We start from the raw sequence: 18,111 nt of genomic DNA on the forward strand, positions 1-18,111 counted from the left end.
CAGTCGCGCACTGCCCTCCGGTGTCGCCCAGCCGGCGCTCCATTCTCTTCTGCCTACAACCTCAGATCAGACGTGGTGACCCGCTGAACTTAAGTGGAGGAAAAGAAACTAACGAGGATTCCCTCGGTAACTGCGAGTGCAATCTAGTCTTTGGGGTACCTGCAGGTCTGTGTCTTTGCTATCGTTTAGCTCACGCTTGAGTGCTGGTGGTGGGTGCGCTTTTTTCTTGCCGGTGGGGAGGGGGGATTGTTGCTCGCTGCCGCCTACGCGCGGGAGGGAGGGGAGCGGGGGGATCTTAGGGGTTCTAGCATTTAACTGTCGTTCATTCTTTGGGGCTCTCCTCTGTTTTTGTAGATGGTTGCGAAGAAAAGGCATTTCAGGATGTATATTGTATACATTTCTCTGACATTAAATGAACCTTTGAATCCTTTGATATTTTAAAGGTATGATGAGGCGGCTAGCTATTGCTTAATGTGATCCTTCTGTAATTCGGCACTTTCACTAATCCGGCACTCCTCAGGTCCCAATGGTGCCGGATTATAGAAGGTCGACCTGTAGCATAATTCCAGCGCCACTTTCCACCCTGAGCATCAAAGACATCAAGGTGACATCCCTTCTCCAATGTTCTGTAGAGACTATCTCGTACTACCTTGATTTGATGAATTACATAGCTACATTTCCAAGCTGAATATTAACAGTGTTTTTAAAGACTTAGATCTCTTGGGGGTTTCTCATGTTTAAGCAGAAGTTAATTACACTTCTGTGGTGGTGAGGGCTGTTCCTGTGATTTCAGTACATTTCAGATTTATTGTCTCATGCCTCATCCTACCTGGCAGCACAATCACTGCTAGTTAATAAAAATGAGATTACCATAGGGAGAGGGTATTGTCTAAATATTATATCTATAACTTCAAAGAGAGATTTTGTTAACTTATAGTACACTTAAATCAAATCTCATCTCATCTTTACTTATCAGAAATAATATTTCAACATGAAAATTAGTACTTTTTTTCTGAAATCACAAGCATTTCTGTCATTTTCCAGTTCGATCTATCATTGGTTTTTCTAAGATACTATTTTTATCAACAAATTATGTATATTTTAGAAGACAATGCTGTCTAAGAAAAATGTAGTTAGGATATGATGGGACAGATTTGCATTGCCAAGGAGAATTGAACAAGCTGCCAAATGTTGTGTTGCCGTTTGAATATTTGCAAACTATGTCAGCTACCTAAGTAAGTTGTGACGTTCAGCATCAGAATCAGGTTTATTATCACTGACAAATGACAAGAGATTTGTTGTTTTATGGTAGCAAACATAAAAAATTACTATAAAGTTACAATTTTAAAAATAGTGCAAAAGAGGAGTGGTGAGGTAGGGTTCATGACGCATTCAGAGATCTAATGGCACAGGAGAAGAAGCTGTTTCTAAAATGGAGGTGGCTGAATCTATAACCATCTGCAGCCTCCTTTGATCCTGTGCATTGGAGCTTCCATGCCAGATGGTGATGCAACCAGTCAGAATGCTCTCTGTAGTCTTTGGTGACATGCCAAATCTCCTAATGAAATGTAGCTGCTGTTGTGCCTTCTTCAATATGATTGCATCAATATGTTAGGCCCTTGATAGATCCTCTGAGGTGTTGACACTCAGGAACTTGAAGCTGCTGACCCCTTGATGAGAACTGGTGTGTGTTCTCCCTGACATTGGGTGCAAAGTTGTTGTTGCGATGCCACTTAGCCAGCCAATCTATCTCACTGCGGTACTGTACACCTCCATGTCACCATCTGAAATTCTGCCAGCAGCAGTGGTGTCATTGTCGAATTTATGGAGGGAATGTGAGCTGTGCCTAGCTGCACAGTCATGAGTGTAGAGTAGAGCATTAGGTTAAGGTTACATCTTTAAGGTGCACCTGTGTTGTTAATGAGGAGGAGTTGTTATTACCACACTGCATTGCAGAAGCAGGTAAGGAGTACGGAGGTCCAAGTTTTAAAACTTGTTGATTAGTACTGATGGGATGATGGTGTTCAACACTGAGTTGTAATTGATAAACATCAGCGTAAAATAGGTATTGCTTTGTCCAAGTGGTCCTGGGCTGACTGGAGAGCCAGTGAGATTGTTTCTGCTGTAGGCCTGTTGTGCTGGCAGGCAAATTGCAGCAAGTTCGGGTCCTTGCTCAGGCAGGAGTTAAATCTGGTTATGACCAACCTTGCCAAGTCGGTATGAGTGCTATTGGGAGATTGCCATTAAGGCAGCTCACCCTGCTCTTCTTGGGTACTGGTGTGATTGATGCCCCTTTGAGGCAGGTGGGAACCTCCGACTGCAGCAATGACAGGTTGAAGATGTCCTACCCATGTCTTCCATCTGCTGCAACCATTTTGTCAGCATTCCATACACTTGGTGAGCGTTTGCTTTTGGATGGCTATGAAAGTAGGTATTATCAATTGTCTTTAAAACAGCTGCATTACTTGAGTAGTTTTTTGGCAGAATGTGTGTGGGACTTTAAAAAAAATCACCATGGGGAGGAAACACTAAAAAAATATAATTTGTAGCCCAGTTTACAATTCTCTATTGAAATTGGTATTTACTTTTCAAATTTAATTCTAACTGGGTTGTAGGAGCTATTCTATTTTGTAAACCATGTCGTAAAGTTACTTCTGCAGAATAAATAAGACATTGGGTGGGGGGGGGTGAAATTAGCATCAGTACATTGCATTACTAAACAAAAACATCTTACTTGTTTGTGTTTCAACATACTGCAAAATAGTAATGAATAAATATTTTTTTTTGCCCTTCCCTTCTCATTTTTTATTCAATCTTCATAATTCTAATGTCAGATGAATTCACTTCTTTTTTTCCCCTTTTCCAAAAGGAGAATATAGGAATAGGTGAGTCCTGGTAGATATGCATTGTGGATTGGAATACTTGAAATCAATCTAATTCTAAATTGTAACCAGAATTATAAGTTTGTGCTGTTGTTCCAGTTTAATGTTAGGACATGTACTGTACTGTACCTTAATTTCTGTTATAGATAACTTTGTCATTTTGTTACAGTCTTCAGTCCATATTAAAACCGAGAAAGGTGTGCAGTTGCACCTTGGTCCACTTGTCGATTACTCTAATGATTTTGAACCTTATGAAAGTGTTAACATGGATACGCAGGAGCTACTGTGTAATTGCTCTCAGGTAACTTTCTTTGAAAAGATACAATAAATAATCCTATCGTATTGTTTTTTTTTAAATGTAACTTTGGTGAACAAGTGTATTTCTTTTGATTCCTGCAAAGTTTCCATCCAGTATGACCATAGTTTGAATTCCAAATTTTTTAAGAGATTATAAAACATTTACAGCAGAGAAAACAGACTATTTGATACTACTGGTATGCTGTTCTTTCACCTTTGCGTGAGTTTCTCCTAACTTGATCAACATCTTTCCATTTTAAGATCAATAATGATAATTTTGCATTAAAAATATAAAATGTTGTTCAAAATAGTGCCAATGCAATTTAAAAAAAACAGTAATTGCAGGCAATTTTAATACATGCATTAGAAAATCTGTGTATCTCTGATTTGGAGGTTTTGAGGGCCGAGATGAATAATCTTTCAGCAATCAGATTCACAAGGGGTGTGTGGAGTCATGCCGTGAAATAATTGTATTTTTACATCAAATTTATAAATGTTTTGAGGATAATGATCAAATGTCTTTAAATTTCTGCCAGCCATTTCTGAAGATTGATTCAGCAGCAACTTCAAAAACTTGCCTTATTTTTTCATTGGTGTAACAAACTGTTGATTAAATTTCCTAAGTTCAGGCGGTCTCCTTCAAGGTATGTCAAATTTGTGAAATCCAAAGGTTGTTGCTGAAGTTCCAATAATTTTTGTGGTTCAAAACTCTTCACTGATGTGTTTCAAGAGAGTCACTTTGTTAACAGGGAAAACGTATCTTCTATAATATGAGATGTAGCAGTTTGACGTAGATATGTAGGTCAAGAGGCGCCAGTGTACATGGGTTACTCTCTGCGGGCTGCAAGAATTTGTACCAATTTTCTTCTTAAATATACTCCTTTTGAATTACTTTTGCTGCAATTTGCAGCATGTAACTTTCCTCAGTGGACTAAGAAATTGCATATCTCATCTCATGTTCAACGGTTAAATGCGGACCATTAAAGCACGGTGCCTTTCAGGGTCAACGCCAAGGCCAAGGCTGAAAGTGCAGCAGGAGAGGCAGGATTCATACCATGCTGAAGCTCAGAGGGAATGAGGCCTCCTCTGCCTACCATCTTGTTAGCGAATGTATAGTCACTTGAAAATAAGACTGACAATCTCAAGGCTGCTGCATCAGAGGCAGATGAGGCAGATCTCAATTGTTTGTTGCATTGAGACTTGGTTAACAGGAAACACGCCAGACACAGCTATCCAACCAGAAGGCCTTACGATTTTCAGAATGGATAGAGCCTTGAATTCTGCTAAGGGAAGAGATAGTGGTGTATTAGATTATGAGGACACTCAGTCCTCATTTATTGTCATTTAGAAATGCATGCATTAAAAAATGATACAATGTTCCTCCGGTATGATATCACAGAAACACAAGACAGACCAAGACTAAAACTGACAAAAAACACATAATTATAACTTATAGTTACAACAGTGCAAAGCAATACCGTAATTTGATAAGAGCAGACCATGGGCACGGTAAAAAAAAAGTCTCAAAGTCTCGATAGCCCCAACATCTCACGCAGACGGTAGCAGGAAGAAACTCTCCCTGCCATGAGCTTCCAGCGCCGCAAACTTGCCGATGCAGCATCCTGGAAGCACCCAACCACAGTCCAACTCTGAGTCCGTCCGAAAACTTGGAGCCTCTGACGCTGAGCACCGAGCACCATCTCTGCCAAGCGCTTTGACCCCGGCCCTGGCTGCCGAGCAACAGGCAAAGCTGAGGATTCGGGGCCTTCCCCTCCAGAGATTTAGGATCACACAGTAGCAGTGGCAGCGAAGCAAGCATTTCAGAAGTTTCACCAGATGTTCCTCCGTGCTCTCACATCTGCCTCCATCAAATCAGAATACACGGCCTCCTACTTGACAGATTACAGATATTCATCACTGGAGAGGCCGCGCGCTGCGTCGTGTCGCCATGTTCTCCTCCTCTGGTATATGCTTTTAAGTCAATTCTTGTTGGTGCATGGATGTTGGGGTTATATCGACTCCTTGTTCCCCTGACTTAAAACAACTAACGATTAAATGTAGACCATTCTATTTGCCTCGAGAATTCTCGTCTGTGATCCTGACCGCACTTTACATACTGCCTGTGGCCAATCATAAGCAAGCGCTCATGAAACTGCACGATGCTGTTTTGTAAACAAGAAATAGCCTATCACGACACATTTCAAATTATAGTTGGTGACTGTAACCAGGCCTGTTTGAAGAAAACCCTGCTCAGTTGTCACCAGCATGTCACCTGTTGCATCAGAGGTCCCATCACGTTAGACCACTACTACACTATGATAAGGAATGCCTATCATTCCCTCCAAAACTGCATTTTGGCAAGATGGATCATTTGGCTGTACCTCTGCTCCCTGTATAGAGCCTAATTAGCAAGGCTTCAGAGATCAAGACAACCAAGAGGTGGTCGCGGGAGGCTGAGGAACGGTTACAGGATTGCCCTGAGTCAGTAGACTGGGCCATGTTCAAGAACTCATCTGAGGACCAAAATGACTACACCAGGATCATTACAGGCTTTGCTAAAACAGCTGTGGATGAGTGTGTCCTCACGAAATTGTTCAGGGCTTTCCTCATTCAGAAGCCCTGGATGAACAATGAAATCTGGAATTTGCTGAGAGCCATTTCAGAGGCATTCAAGTCCAGAAATCAGAAATGCTGTATGATCTCTGGAAAACCATCTCCTGGGCAAAGTGGAAATTCTGGACCAGACTGGAATCAACAAGGGATGCTCGACAGCTGTGGGAGGGTTTGAATGCCAAAACCTCCTACAAAGCTAAATCTTGCAACATAAGGGATAGCTTTGCTTCCAGATGAGCTCAATGCCTACTAATGCTCGCTTTGACCACCAGAACAGGGAGGAATCATTGTGCACTCCCATGTCTCCTGATTATCCTTTGGTCTCAGTATCTGAAGATGACATTAGGGCTGCCTTCGAAAGAGTGACTCCAAGGGAAGCACTTGGTCCGGACAGAGTACCTGGTCGAGTACTGAGGACTTGCTGATGGATATCTTCAACCTCTTGCTTCAGCAGTGAGTGGTACCCACCTGCTTCAAGCAGGCTTCAATCTTACTGGTGCCCAAGAAGAGCATGGTAACCTGTCTAAATGACTATCACCCAGTGGCACTTACATCCATTGTGATGAAATGCTTTGAGAGGCTGGTTTTGAAGCACATCAGCTCCTGTCTGAATGGTGACTTGGATCCACTCCAATTCGCCTACCAAAGCAACAGGTCAACAGCAGATGCTATCTTATTGGCTCTTCACATAACCCTGGAACATCTGGATAGTAAAGATGCATAGATCAGGATGCTCTTTATTAATTACAGCTCAGAATTTAATACCATCATCATCTCAAAACTAATCAATAAAGTCCAAGACCTAGGCCTCAGTACTTCCTTGTGCAGTTGGATCCTGTATTTCCTCTTTTGCAGAACCCAGTCAGTTTGGACTGGCAAAAATATCTCCTCCACAATCTCCATCAGCACAAGAGCGCCGCAGGGATGTGTACTTAGCCCCCTGCTCTACTCGTTTTACACCTATGACTGTGTCAAGCTCCAAAACCATATGCAAGTTTGCTGATGACACTGTGTTATGGGCTGTATCAAAAGGTGTGATGAATCAGGAGGGAGATTGAAAACTTGGCTGAGTAGTGTAATAACAACAACCTCTCACTCAGTATCAATAAGACCAAGGAACTGATTGAAGACTTTAGGAGAGAGAAACCAGAGGTCCATGAGCCAGTAATCATTTGGAGAATCAGAGGTGGAGGGGGTCAGTAACTTCAACTTCCTGGGTGTCACTCTCAGAGGAGCTGCCCTATAAATATATCATATAAATATTATTGCAAAGAATGCACGACAGCACCTCTACTTCCTCAGATGTCTGCAGAGGTTTGGCATGTCAACGAAAACCTTGACAAACTTCTATAGATGTGTAGTGGAAAGTGTGCTGACTGGCTGCATTATGGCCTGGTATGGGAACACTGAAGACTTTGAGCAGTAAATCCTACAAAAGGTAGTGGATTTGGCCCAGTATATTATAGGTAAAACCCTCCCAACCACTGAGCACATCTACATGAAACATTGCCATAGAAAAGTAGCATCCATCTTCGCCACTCAGGCCGTGCTCTTTTCTCGCGACTGCTATCAGATAAAAGGTACAGGAGCGTCAGGACTTGCACCATCAGGTTCAAGGACAGTTACTACTCCTCAGCTACCAGACTCTTGAACAAAAGGAGATAACGATACTCATTTAAAGACTCTGTTATATTGTTATTTATTGCTATTTATTTATATCAGCATTTGCACGGTTTGTTTACAGTTAATAGTTCCTGATGTTTAAAGTTTACAGTTACTGTGCTATAGATTTGCTAAGTGTGCCTGCAGTAAAGGAATCTCAGGGTTGTATGTGGCGACATGTATGTACTCTGATAATAAATTTTACTTTGATATGTACCCCAGACAAACCTGAATTTGGATAGGAACTTCAAAATAGAAGAAAGTGTATGGAGCATAACAGAAATGTATGAACCAAATACACGCAGATCTGATCATTGGAAATTTTGACAAAAACACTTGGATAAAGATGTGTTATTTAAAGGACATGAATTGATTCAAGAATTTAAGAAATAATTAAAATTAAGCTCCAATAATTTCAGAATGTTGGGATTGGCAGCCAAAGATGCAGCTGTCAATGATAGGGAAAACACGATCTTTATATATTTTATGATAGTATTGCCCTTTGTTTCAATGTAATCTTTATTTGCAAATTTTCTGTTCTAAAATCCTTGCAGAATCTCAGTGATAAATCATCCAAGCACAGAGGTGACTCCTGTGCCTTTTCAGAGTCCTCCTTCATAAAGCCATCAAGGACATCAGAAACCTGCTGTTGTGGTGGCAATGAAAAAATACTACTGAATGTGCAAGATATTAAGGTGTGCATGACCTTTTTCATTCATGCATTTATACAAATTGCACTGTTCCTATTTTAATTGTAAAATGTGTTCTAAATAATATCTCATATTTCACATTAGATCTAGTAAAAATTATTTTTTATATTTAACTATGGGTTGCATGATATCCTGTATTTGTTGCTGTCCTTATTTCTGCTGTCGATCAATTACATAGCATTGGACTGAAGTCTTCTTTAAGCCAGACTCTGTAGGACACAATGATTAACTTAATGGCTTGCTTTCTTTTGTATTTATTAGTTCTGTACTTATGATCACCTGTTGTATTAGCTATTGAGAAGAAGCCTGCAGCCAAATGGTGACCTTCAGCTTAATGAGGAGAAGAGCGTTGGCAGCGACGACTCCGATTCACTGGAGGATGATATTGTAGAGGAGATTGAAACTCAAGGTTCAACAGAGAGTTTGAAAGATATACAGCTGAATAAAGAACCGAAACACAGCAGTGTACAATCTGGAGATCTGATTGTACTTGATTTTGGGCCTAGTACAAAAAGTAAGTTTGTAGGTTTTGAAAAATATGGAATTAATTTTACCATTAATAGAATTCAATATGTTAATTTAAAGTTTGTATTTGCAGAAGTAATATTTATTTTTTGGATTAATATCTTTCTTGAATGATGTTTAAAATAGTGACCGTACATGGATTCAAAGAGTTACTTTACTGTAAGCAGTGTGCTTATATTACTTTAAGCAATATAACTGATCTGTGATATTCCTTGTAACACTATAATAAATGAAATAACTATGGGACAGGCAGGGCAGTATAATTAATTCTGTGTCATACTGAGATAAAATGCAAGTACTTACATAGTGGAACAATTTTCTGCTCTTCGTAAGTTGACCTCTGCACATATATAATTACTGTATCAAATTGAAGTGGATGGGCTACAGCAGCAGAATACCTCAAAATACACTCCTGTATCTATTAAAGTGGCTACTGAATGTATATCCTTGGATTTTATTTGCTTCTGCCTTTGTATTTTTGATGAGAGTTGAAAGAAAAAGGACACCTCTTGTATTTTCAACTAACACATGCCTAGATGAATACAGGACTGAAAGTGTTATGTTTGAATACATGCAGTATGTGGAATAAGGTAGATGATCTTGTACCATACTTGTAGAGATTGTCAGGTATGACATGTGGCTATTACTGAGTTGTGGCTGAAAGATCATAGTTGGTGGCTTAAGATCCAAGGACAGGCAGGTAGGCAGAGGGGTTTGCGTGGTTCTGTTAGTAAAAAAAAGAAATCAAATCCTTATAAAGAGGTGACCATAAGATATAGGAGCAGAATTAGGCCATTCGGCCCATCGAGTCTGCTCCACCATTCAATCATGGGCTGATCCAATTCTTCCAGTCATCCCCAATCCCCTGCCTTCACCCCATACCTTTGGATGCCCTGGTTAATCAAGAACCTCTGCCTTAAGTACACCCAGTGACTTGGCCTCCACAGCAGTCCCAACACCGACCCCTGTGGAACTCCACTGGTAACCAGCAGCCAGCCAGAATAGGATCCTTTTTTGGTTTGTCAAGCAGGATTTTCCTTTCAGAAAACCATGCTGGCTTTGGCCTATCTTGTCATGTGCCTCTAGGTACTCCGTAATCTCATCCCTAACAATTCCAACAACTTTCCAACCACTGATGTCAGGCTAACAGGTCTATAGTTTCCTTTCTGTTGCCTCCTGCCCTTCTTAAATAGCAGAGTAACATCTGCAATTTTCCCGTCATCCGGTACAATGCCAGAATCTATTGATTCTTGAAAGATCATCGTTAATGCCTCTGCAATCTCTCCAGTACTTCCTTCAGAAATGAGGGTGCATTTCATAAGGTCCAGGAGATTTATCCACCCTCAGACCATTAAGCTTCCTGAGCACCTTCTTAGTCGTAATTTTCACTGCACAAACTTCACTTCCCTGATACTTGTGAATGTCCAGGTATACTGCAGACGTCTTCCACTGTGAAGACTGATGCAAACTACGCATTCAGCTCTTCTGCCATCTCTGCATCTCTTATTACAATATCTCCAGCATCATTCTGTATTGGTCCTATGTCAACCCTCGACTCTCTTTTACCCTTTATAAACCTAAAAATGCTTTTAGTATCTTCTTTGATATTAGTCGCCAGGTTCCTTCCATAGTTCATCTTTTCCTTCCTAATGACCTTCTTGGTTTCCTTCTGCAAGTTTTTAAAAGCTTCCCAATCCTCTATCTACCCACTAGCTCTGGCTTCCTTGTATGCCCTCTCTTTTGCTTTTACTTTGCCTCTGACTTCACTTGTCAGCGACAGTAGTACCCTTCTTCCCTTTGAAAATTTCTTCTTATTTGGAATATATATGTCTTTCACTTCTCTCATTTTTCGTAGAAACTACAACCATTGCTACTCTGCTGTCCTTCCTGCAAATGTCCCTTTCCATTCAACTTCGGCCAGTTCCCCTCTCATGCCATTGTAATTTCTTTTATTCCACTGAAATACCGACACATTAGATTTTATTTTTTCCCTCTCAAATTTCAGTCTGAACTAGATCATATTGTCATCACTGTTCCCTAAGAGTTCCTTAATCTTAAGCTCTCTTATCACCTCTAGATCATTGCACAACACCCAATCCAGCACAGCCGATCCCCTGGTGGGCTCAACAAGTATCTGTTCTAAAAAGTCATCCCTTAGACATTCTACAAATTCTCTCTCTTGAGGTCCAGTACTGACCTGCTTCTCCCAATCCACTTTCATGTTAAAATCTCCATGACATTTGCTTTCTGACACGCCTTTTCTATCTTCTACTGGAATTTATAATCCACATCCCAGCTGCTGTTTGGAGGCTTGTATACAACTGCCATTAGGGTCATTTTACCCTTGCCATTTCTTAACTCGGCCCATAGAAACTCTGCACCTTCCAATCCTATGTCATCTCTTTCTACTGATTTAATATTATTTCTTATAGACAGAGTCAAACCACCCCCTCTGCCTACTAACCTATCTTTCCGATACCATATATCCTTGGACTTTTAGCTCCCAATGGTAGCCATCCTTCAGCCAAGTTTCAGAGATGGCCACAGCGTCATATTTGCTAATCTATAACTGAATTTCAAGATCGTCCATTTTATTCCTTATGCTGCATGCATTCAAATATTACGCTTTTAGTCCAGTATTTGTTGCTTTTTGTTTTAACTGCACCATACCTCTTATTGTCCTGTAACTCATGCCACTGGCTGTGATTAAGCCTTATCTCCTGCCTGTTCTTTTTATAATCTCTGTTGCACGTTATCTTTGATTTATTTCTGTTTTCTCCTTCCTCAACCCTATCACTCTAGTTCCCATCCCCCTGCCAAATTAGTTTTAACCCTCCCTAACAGCACTATTAAATGTGCCTGCTAGGATATTGGACCCCTTTGGGTTCAGGTGTAACCCATCCTTTTTGTACAGGTCATACCTCCCCCAGAAGAGGCCCCAATGATCCAGGAATCTGAAGCCCTGCCCCCTACACTGGTCTCTCAGTCACACATTAATACGCCTGATCATGCTATTCTTGCACTCGCTAGCACGTGGCACAAACAGCAATCCTGAGATTACTACCCTAGAGGTCCTGCTTTTCAGCTTCCTACCTAACTACCTGAATTCTCTCTTCAGGACTTCCTCCCTTTCCCTACCTATGTCATTGGTACCAACGTGTATCAAGACTTCTGGCTGTTCACCCTCTCCCTTCAGAATACTCTGCACCCGACCTGTCACCTCAGAGGCAACACATCATGCAGGTATCTCTATCAGGCTGATAGAACCTCCTGTCTGTTCCCCTCACAGTGGAATCCCCTATGACTACCGCATTCCTCATCTTCCTCTTTCCCTTCTGCATCACGGAACCAGGCTCAGTGCCAGAGACCCGATCACCATGGTTGTCCTCTGTCAGGTTATCTCCCTCAACTGCATCCAAAACAAGATAATGGTTACTGAGTGGGATGGCCACGGGGTGCTTTCTACTATTTGAGCTCTTCCCTAACTGTCACCCACTTATCTAGTTCCTGCAGCCTTGGGGTGACTAACTCCCTGTAGCTCCTCTCTATATCCTGTTCACTGTCCCTAATAAGTGACATAGGATTGGAAAATGTAGAATCCTAGTGGGTACAGTTAAGAAACTGCAAAGGTAAAAAGATACTGATGGGAGTTATATACTGGCCTTTGAACAGTAGGATGTGGGATATAAATTACAATGGGATATAGAAAAGGGCAATGTTACTTTAGTCATGGGTGATTTCAATATGCAGGTGATTGGGAAAATCAGGTTGGTGCTGGATCCCAAGCAAGAGAATTTGTAGAAAGCCTATGAGATAGCTTTATAGGGCAGCTTGTGGTTGAGCCCCCCCAGAGGAAAGACAATTCTGGATTGGATGTTGTGTAATGAATCAGATTTGATTTGAGAGTTTATGGTAAAGAAACCGCGAGGAGATAGTAACCATAGTATGATAGAATTCACCCTGCAGTTTGAGAGGGCGAAGATACAATGGAATAAAGGGAATTACAGAGAGTAGCTGGCCAAAATTGATTGGAAAATAACACCAGCAGCGATGAGGCAGAGCAACAATGGCTGGAGTTTCTGGGGACAATTTGGAAGGCACAAGATAGACACATCTCATAGATAAAGTATTCTAAAGGTAGGATGAGGCAACTGTGGCTAACAAGGGAAGTCAAAGACAGCATAAAAGCAAAAGATTAGTCATAAAATATAGCAAAAATTAGTGATAAATTAGAGGATTGAGAGGCTTTTAAAAACAACAGAAGGCAATTAAAAGCCATAAGGAGAGAAAAGATCAAATATGAAAATACATTAGCCAATAATATGAAAGAGGATACCAAAATTTTTTTCAGATATACAAGGAGTAAAAGAGAGTTGAAAGTGGATATTGAACTACTGGAAAATGATGTTGGAGGGGTAGTAATGGGGGCAAAGAAATGGCAGATAAACTTAAGTATTTTGCTTTAGCCTTCACTGTAGATGACACTAGATGTATGATAGAAATTTGACAGTATCATGGGGCAAAGATAGTGTAGTTACTATAACTGAGAAGAAGGTGCTTGGGAAGCTGAAAGGCCTTAAGGTGCAGACTACACCCCAGGGTCTGAAGGAGGTGGCTGAAGAGATTGTGGAAGCATTAGTAATGATTTTTCAGGAATCACTTGATTCTAGAACGGTTCAGAGGACTGGAAAATGCAAATGCCACTTCACTCTTTAAGAAGGGAAGGAGACAGAAGAAAGGAAATTATAGACTAGTTATCCTGACTTCAGTAGTTGGGAAGATATTGCAGTGAATTATTGAGAATGAGGTTTCGGAGTGCTAGGAGGCACATAATAAAATAGGCCAAAGGTAGCATGGTTTCCTTAGGGGAAATCTTGCCTAATAAATCTGGTTGACCTTGTGGAAATAACAGGCAGGATAGACAATGGAGATATTGCTTACTGATTGCTCATGGTATTACAGGAAAGATACTAGTATGAATCAAAGATTGGCTGACCGGCAGGAGGCAAAAAGTGGAAGTAAAGGGGGGCTTTTCTGGTTGGCTGCCGGTGACTAGTGGTATTTCACACTGGTCGGTGTTAGAACTGCTTCTTTTCACATTATATGTCAATGATTTGGATGAATGAATTGATGGCTTTGCGGGCAAATTTGTGCATGATGTGAAGATAGGTGGAGGGGCAGATAGTGTTGAGGAAGCAGAGAGTCTACAGAAGGACTTAGACAGGCTGGGAGAATGTGCAAAGAAGTTGTAGATGAACTATCTACAGTGTAGGGAAAGGTGTGACCATGCATTTTGGTAGAAGGAATAAAGGCATAGACAGTTTTCTAAAAATCAGGGATGCAAAGAGACTTGGGAGTCCTTGTGCAGGATTCCCTGAAAGTTAACTTGCTTGTTGAGTTGGTAGTAAGAAAGGCAAATGTAATGTTGAATATCAAATATGAATGTTTCTTTGTAATGTAAATATTGTCTGATAAATGCCATATCAACATGTTCGCAGAGCACAAGAGATAGTATCAGACTTATTAGATGTTTAAGAGACCAGCCTAATGAGACTGAACTGATTTTCCAATATTATATGATTTCAATACTATATGTTTGTTGCCATTACTTTTTTCAGAAGAAATAAGAATTTTGGGAAAAATCAGAGGATAATAGAATTAATTTAAACTGCTGAACTATCTGATAACAAGATAAATATGAGTAAAGAACAGAACATTTATCAGTTCATCTTCCTGCAGGCAGACAAAAAGAGCAACTTCTAGCAGTAAGGCGAAAAGATGATGTTGCATCCTACATTCCTTTGAAACCTCTACTAGTGAAAAGTAAATCTTTTGACCGGTCTGCCAGTCCTGCTTCTAACCAACAAACAAGTAAGGTCCATTTCAATGTGGCAGGTGTCAAGCAAAGTATTTCGTCTTTACATCTGGTAGTCTGCCAACTTGCAAGCTTACATAGTAGAATCAGCTGAGAATATGGAATCACGTTGATTTTTTTCCATTGAGTATTTTAAAATTTAAGCAGCCAACTGAAGATACGACATAACATTTAGATTTTGAAACAATATTGTCTGACAAGTGCCATAACTGCATCTAGTGAAGATGATTGAGAAAGTATCAGATTTGTAAGATAAGCGTTTATGAGACCCCACCTCATGAAGTTGAATTGGTTCTTGCAATGTTACCCAATTTTCACAATAGTTTATTAATAGTGGGAGAATATCATATCCCTCCATAGTATGTCCTTCTTGGTGAATAATGATTGAAGTAGTCATTTACTACCTTGCCCACTTAACTGTAGTTACAGGCATAAATTCTCTCCTTTCTCATTGAGTGGTCTTAACCTTTCCCCAGTTACCTGTCTTGTTATTTAATTTAAATATAAAAAGTCTTAGAATTATCTTTTGACCTTACTCTCCAAGGACATTTCATTTCCTCTTAACCCTCCTGATTGCATATTTAAGTTCTCTCCTGCTTTGTTTATATTCTCCCCGGGCACTGTTCAACTTCAGTTTTCTAGGCATTTACTTATGTTTCCTTTCTGTTTTTGATGAAACTTCCAGCATTTTTTTGTTATCCAAGGTTTCCAAACATTGCCATCCTTGTCTCTCTTCCTCACAGTGGGATGAGTGTAAATGGTTAGTTGGCAGTAGCCCAAACAGTTCGCAAGTTGGAAATGGAACAGTGAACAGAGTTCCCACCTGGCAAAAAATGTATGCAGATCCATAACAGCCAGCAGTTTCATAATGTCAGTCTCCCAAATGCTTATTTGTATGCACAGACTGTATGTAAGTTGACCATTCATAAGCTGGGAAGGACCTATAAATGCTTTGGACAAGCTTTATGAAAAGGGGTGAAAATGGTAAAAGGGTTAATAACGCTGGACAACAAAGACTTTGCTTCCTGAATACTTTTGGATGTACCTTATGGATTTTGGGCTATGATCATGAAAATCACCATGAAATTTCTCTATCATGCACCATTTGTTTGTAATCGCCTACGTTTGCTAGCTCAATTCATAATTCAAGTCAATTAAAGTGTTGCCCAAAATGTAAACTGTAAGGTTTTCTGTCTTGTCCAGGCATGCCTAGGCATGGTTAGGCAGGGCAGATGTTGCCTGACAGGACAGGTTTTAGAGAGGCTATAAGAGCATCACACATCACTGTTCTATGCATTGTGTTTACATACATATCTGTTTGCAATCACATTGATGCACATGCTCTGCATGCATAACGTATTGTGTGTACTCATTATAACAGTAATTGTATTTTCAGAGCTATTTCTGATAGCAAAATGTCTTGCCAATGTTGCCACAGCTACGATACTTTCTGTTATATTTGCGGCGAGTATGGTATATGCTTAAATCTCAAAGACGGAGCAGGATTCCTCTTATTAAGAAAGCCTATGAGTTCTACTTTGGGTGTATAACTGGTTACCAAAGCAAAGCCTAGGCTCCTCATATTTGTTGCATTCGCATTTAGACTTCTTCCCTGCAAATCTTGGCACTGTCAGCAACGGGCATGGTGAATGTTTCACCATGACATTGCGGTGACAGACGGTATCAGGGCAAATGGAATCCATCAATTCTGGCTGATTATTGTTGCACACTTAAGCGAGAAGCCTCAGACACTGAGTGCAAATGAAAATCATCAACAAAACATTTTTACCTTGGTTGAACTATTGCAAAGTGTCAGCACCGTTCACTTTCGAAAAGATTTGTTGTCCAGTGTAATAATTATCAACCTTTGCTTTGGTACATTTATTCCTAAACTGAAATCCATAAACCAATCTTCAAAGTGGTAAGATATCAGTGCTTCTTACTATCACACTTAAGTTGCCTCTTATCTACAATCTGTTGGTATTATTTAAGTAAATTTAAATACAGTTATTCCACGTGGTATCATTAGCACTAATTAAACAGGTCCACCATTCAGATTCTAGACCCTGCATTCTTTGTTTTGAGAGTTTCCATTTCTTTGCCGTAAACATATAATAGCATTATTTTATTGATTTTAATCATTAAAGTTTAATTTAATTTTGGGCCAGCTGGTGGTGCAATGATATTGGTGCCGGACCCGGGAGCGGAGGTTCCCGGGTTCGAAACCAGTCGGTTCCACTCCCAAGTACACTTTCCATCCATGCCGGGTTGAGTGTCGAGATCACAACTTGACTTCATAAAATAAAGGGAAAAATACTGTGAAAATGTCTCTGTGAGGAGTGGTGCGCCACACAGTCTCTTTCTCACTCTGCGCCTTGTAAAAAACCATGAAAAAGACATCATCATGGACGCACGCACGCAGACACACACGCACAGACTCTCACGCAGGCACACGCCAAAAAGTTTAATTTAATTTTAGTAACATCATTTCATTTTTTTTCCAGAGCAAGAGTTCCACCAGGAAAGGGTACATTCTGCTGCAAAAAGGAATATATGGCATAGCAAGGATCCAGAATTATCTGCTTCAGTCGTCTTCCAAGCAATGCAGAAAGAAAATGAAGATGTGCTGAAAATAAAAGAAAAACAGAGCACAGTAATAAAAACACCGACGTGTTGGCAATCAGTACGTAATGACAGAAAAATGAACTTTCAGAGGTTTTAAAACACATGGATTATTAGAAGAACTGAAGACCTAGTTTTTTTAGCAACCTTGGTGAAATTCTTTTAAGCAACACGCTTGTATATTTAGACTTTGCATTATAGTTAAGTTTTACTATAACCATAGGGAGTGAAATTTTGATGAATTGATAAATTGTGAAATCCAAACATGGACAATTGGTTGCATAGGTTCAAGATTTCCAGAAATTGTACTTCTGCACGGTCACACAGAGCACTAAAAGTTTAAGTTTCTGTTTAAATAAACAATGTCATTTTTATATAAATGCATAAATTTAGAGGCAATAGAATCAATGCTAGAAGTACCACTTAAAGAGGCTTGGTTATAATAAAAGAGCCTTTTAAGAGGCTTGTAGCAGAATGTATCCTCTCATGGTGGAATTCTGACTCTGGAAAAAAAATTAAGAGCTGTTATTGATTATTAATCATTCTAAAATTAAATTAAACAAAATGATTAAAATCAATAAAGTAATGTAGTTGTAAGTTTACCACACAAAAACAGAAACTCTGAAAACACAAAGAATGCCGGGTCTAGAATTTGAATGATGTACCTGTTTAATATGATACCATGTGGTGTAACTGTATTGTCATCGACTTAAGTAATATGAAAAGATTGTAGAAAGAAAGGCATCAAAGTGTGATAGTAAGGAAGATGAAATATCAGTTTTTTCCATCTTACTTTGCATTATCATAACTCTTGAGTTAAGCTTTCTGTAGAAATATCCTATTTTTGACCAGTTTGAAGAGAAAAGATCATCAAAATGCATATGAAAAAAATGGTAGATATTTAAGAATCAGTGTTGTTTTAAAG

General features: G+C 39.9%; 1 protein-coding gene across 8 annotated transcripts in view; it reads left to right on the top strand.

The window, feature by feature from the left end:
* katnip (katanin interacting protein) overlaps positions 1-18,111 on the top strand; it is a 144,590-nt gene that overhangs the window by 28,579 nt on the left and 97,900 nt on the right. For 6 of the 8 annotated variants that reach the window (XM_072268548.1, XM_072268544.1, XM_072268543.1 and 3 more), the window contains 5 exons: positions 3,052-3,183; positions 8,009-8,149; positions 8,456-8,678; positions 14,429-14,560; positions 17,069-17,247. In XM_072268548.1, the coding sequence (XP_072124649.1) occupies positions 3,052-3,183; positions 8,009-8,149; positions 8,456-8,678; positions 14,429-14,560; positions 17,069-17,247 (807 nt within the window). Of the gene's footprint in view, positions 1-502; positions 605-3,051; positions 3,184-8,008; positions 8,150-8,455; positions 8,679-14,428; positions 14,561-17,068; positions 17,248-18,111 lie in introns of those variants that run through there. The other 2 variants (XM_072268550.1, XM_072268546.1) reach the window with 2 other exon arrangements.

The sequence above is a fragment of the Mobula birostris genome, chromosome 9 (assembly GCF_030028105.1).
Source record: "Mobula birostris isolate sMobBir1 chromosome 9, sMobBir1.hap1, whole genome shotgun sequence".
Classification (NCBI taxonomy): domain Eukaryota; kingdom Metazoa; phylum Chordata; class Chondrichthyes; order Myliobatiformes; family Myliobatidae; genus Mobula; species Mobula birostris.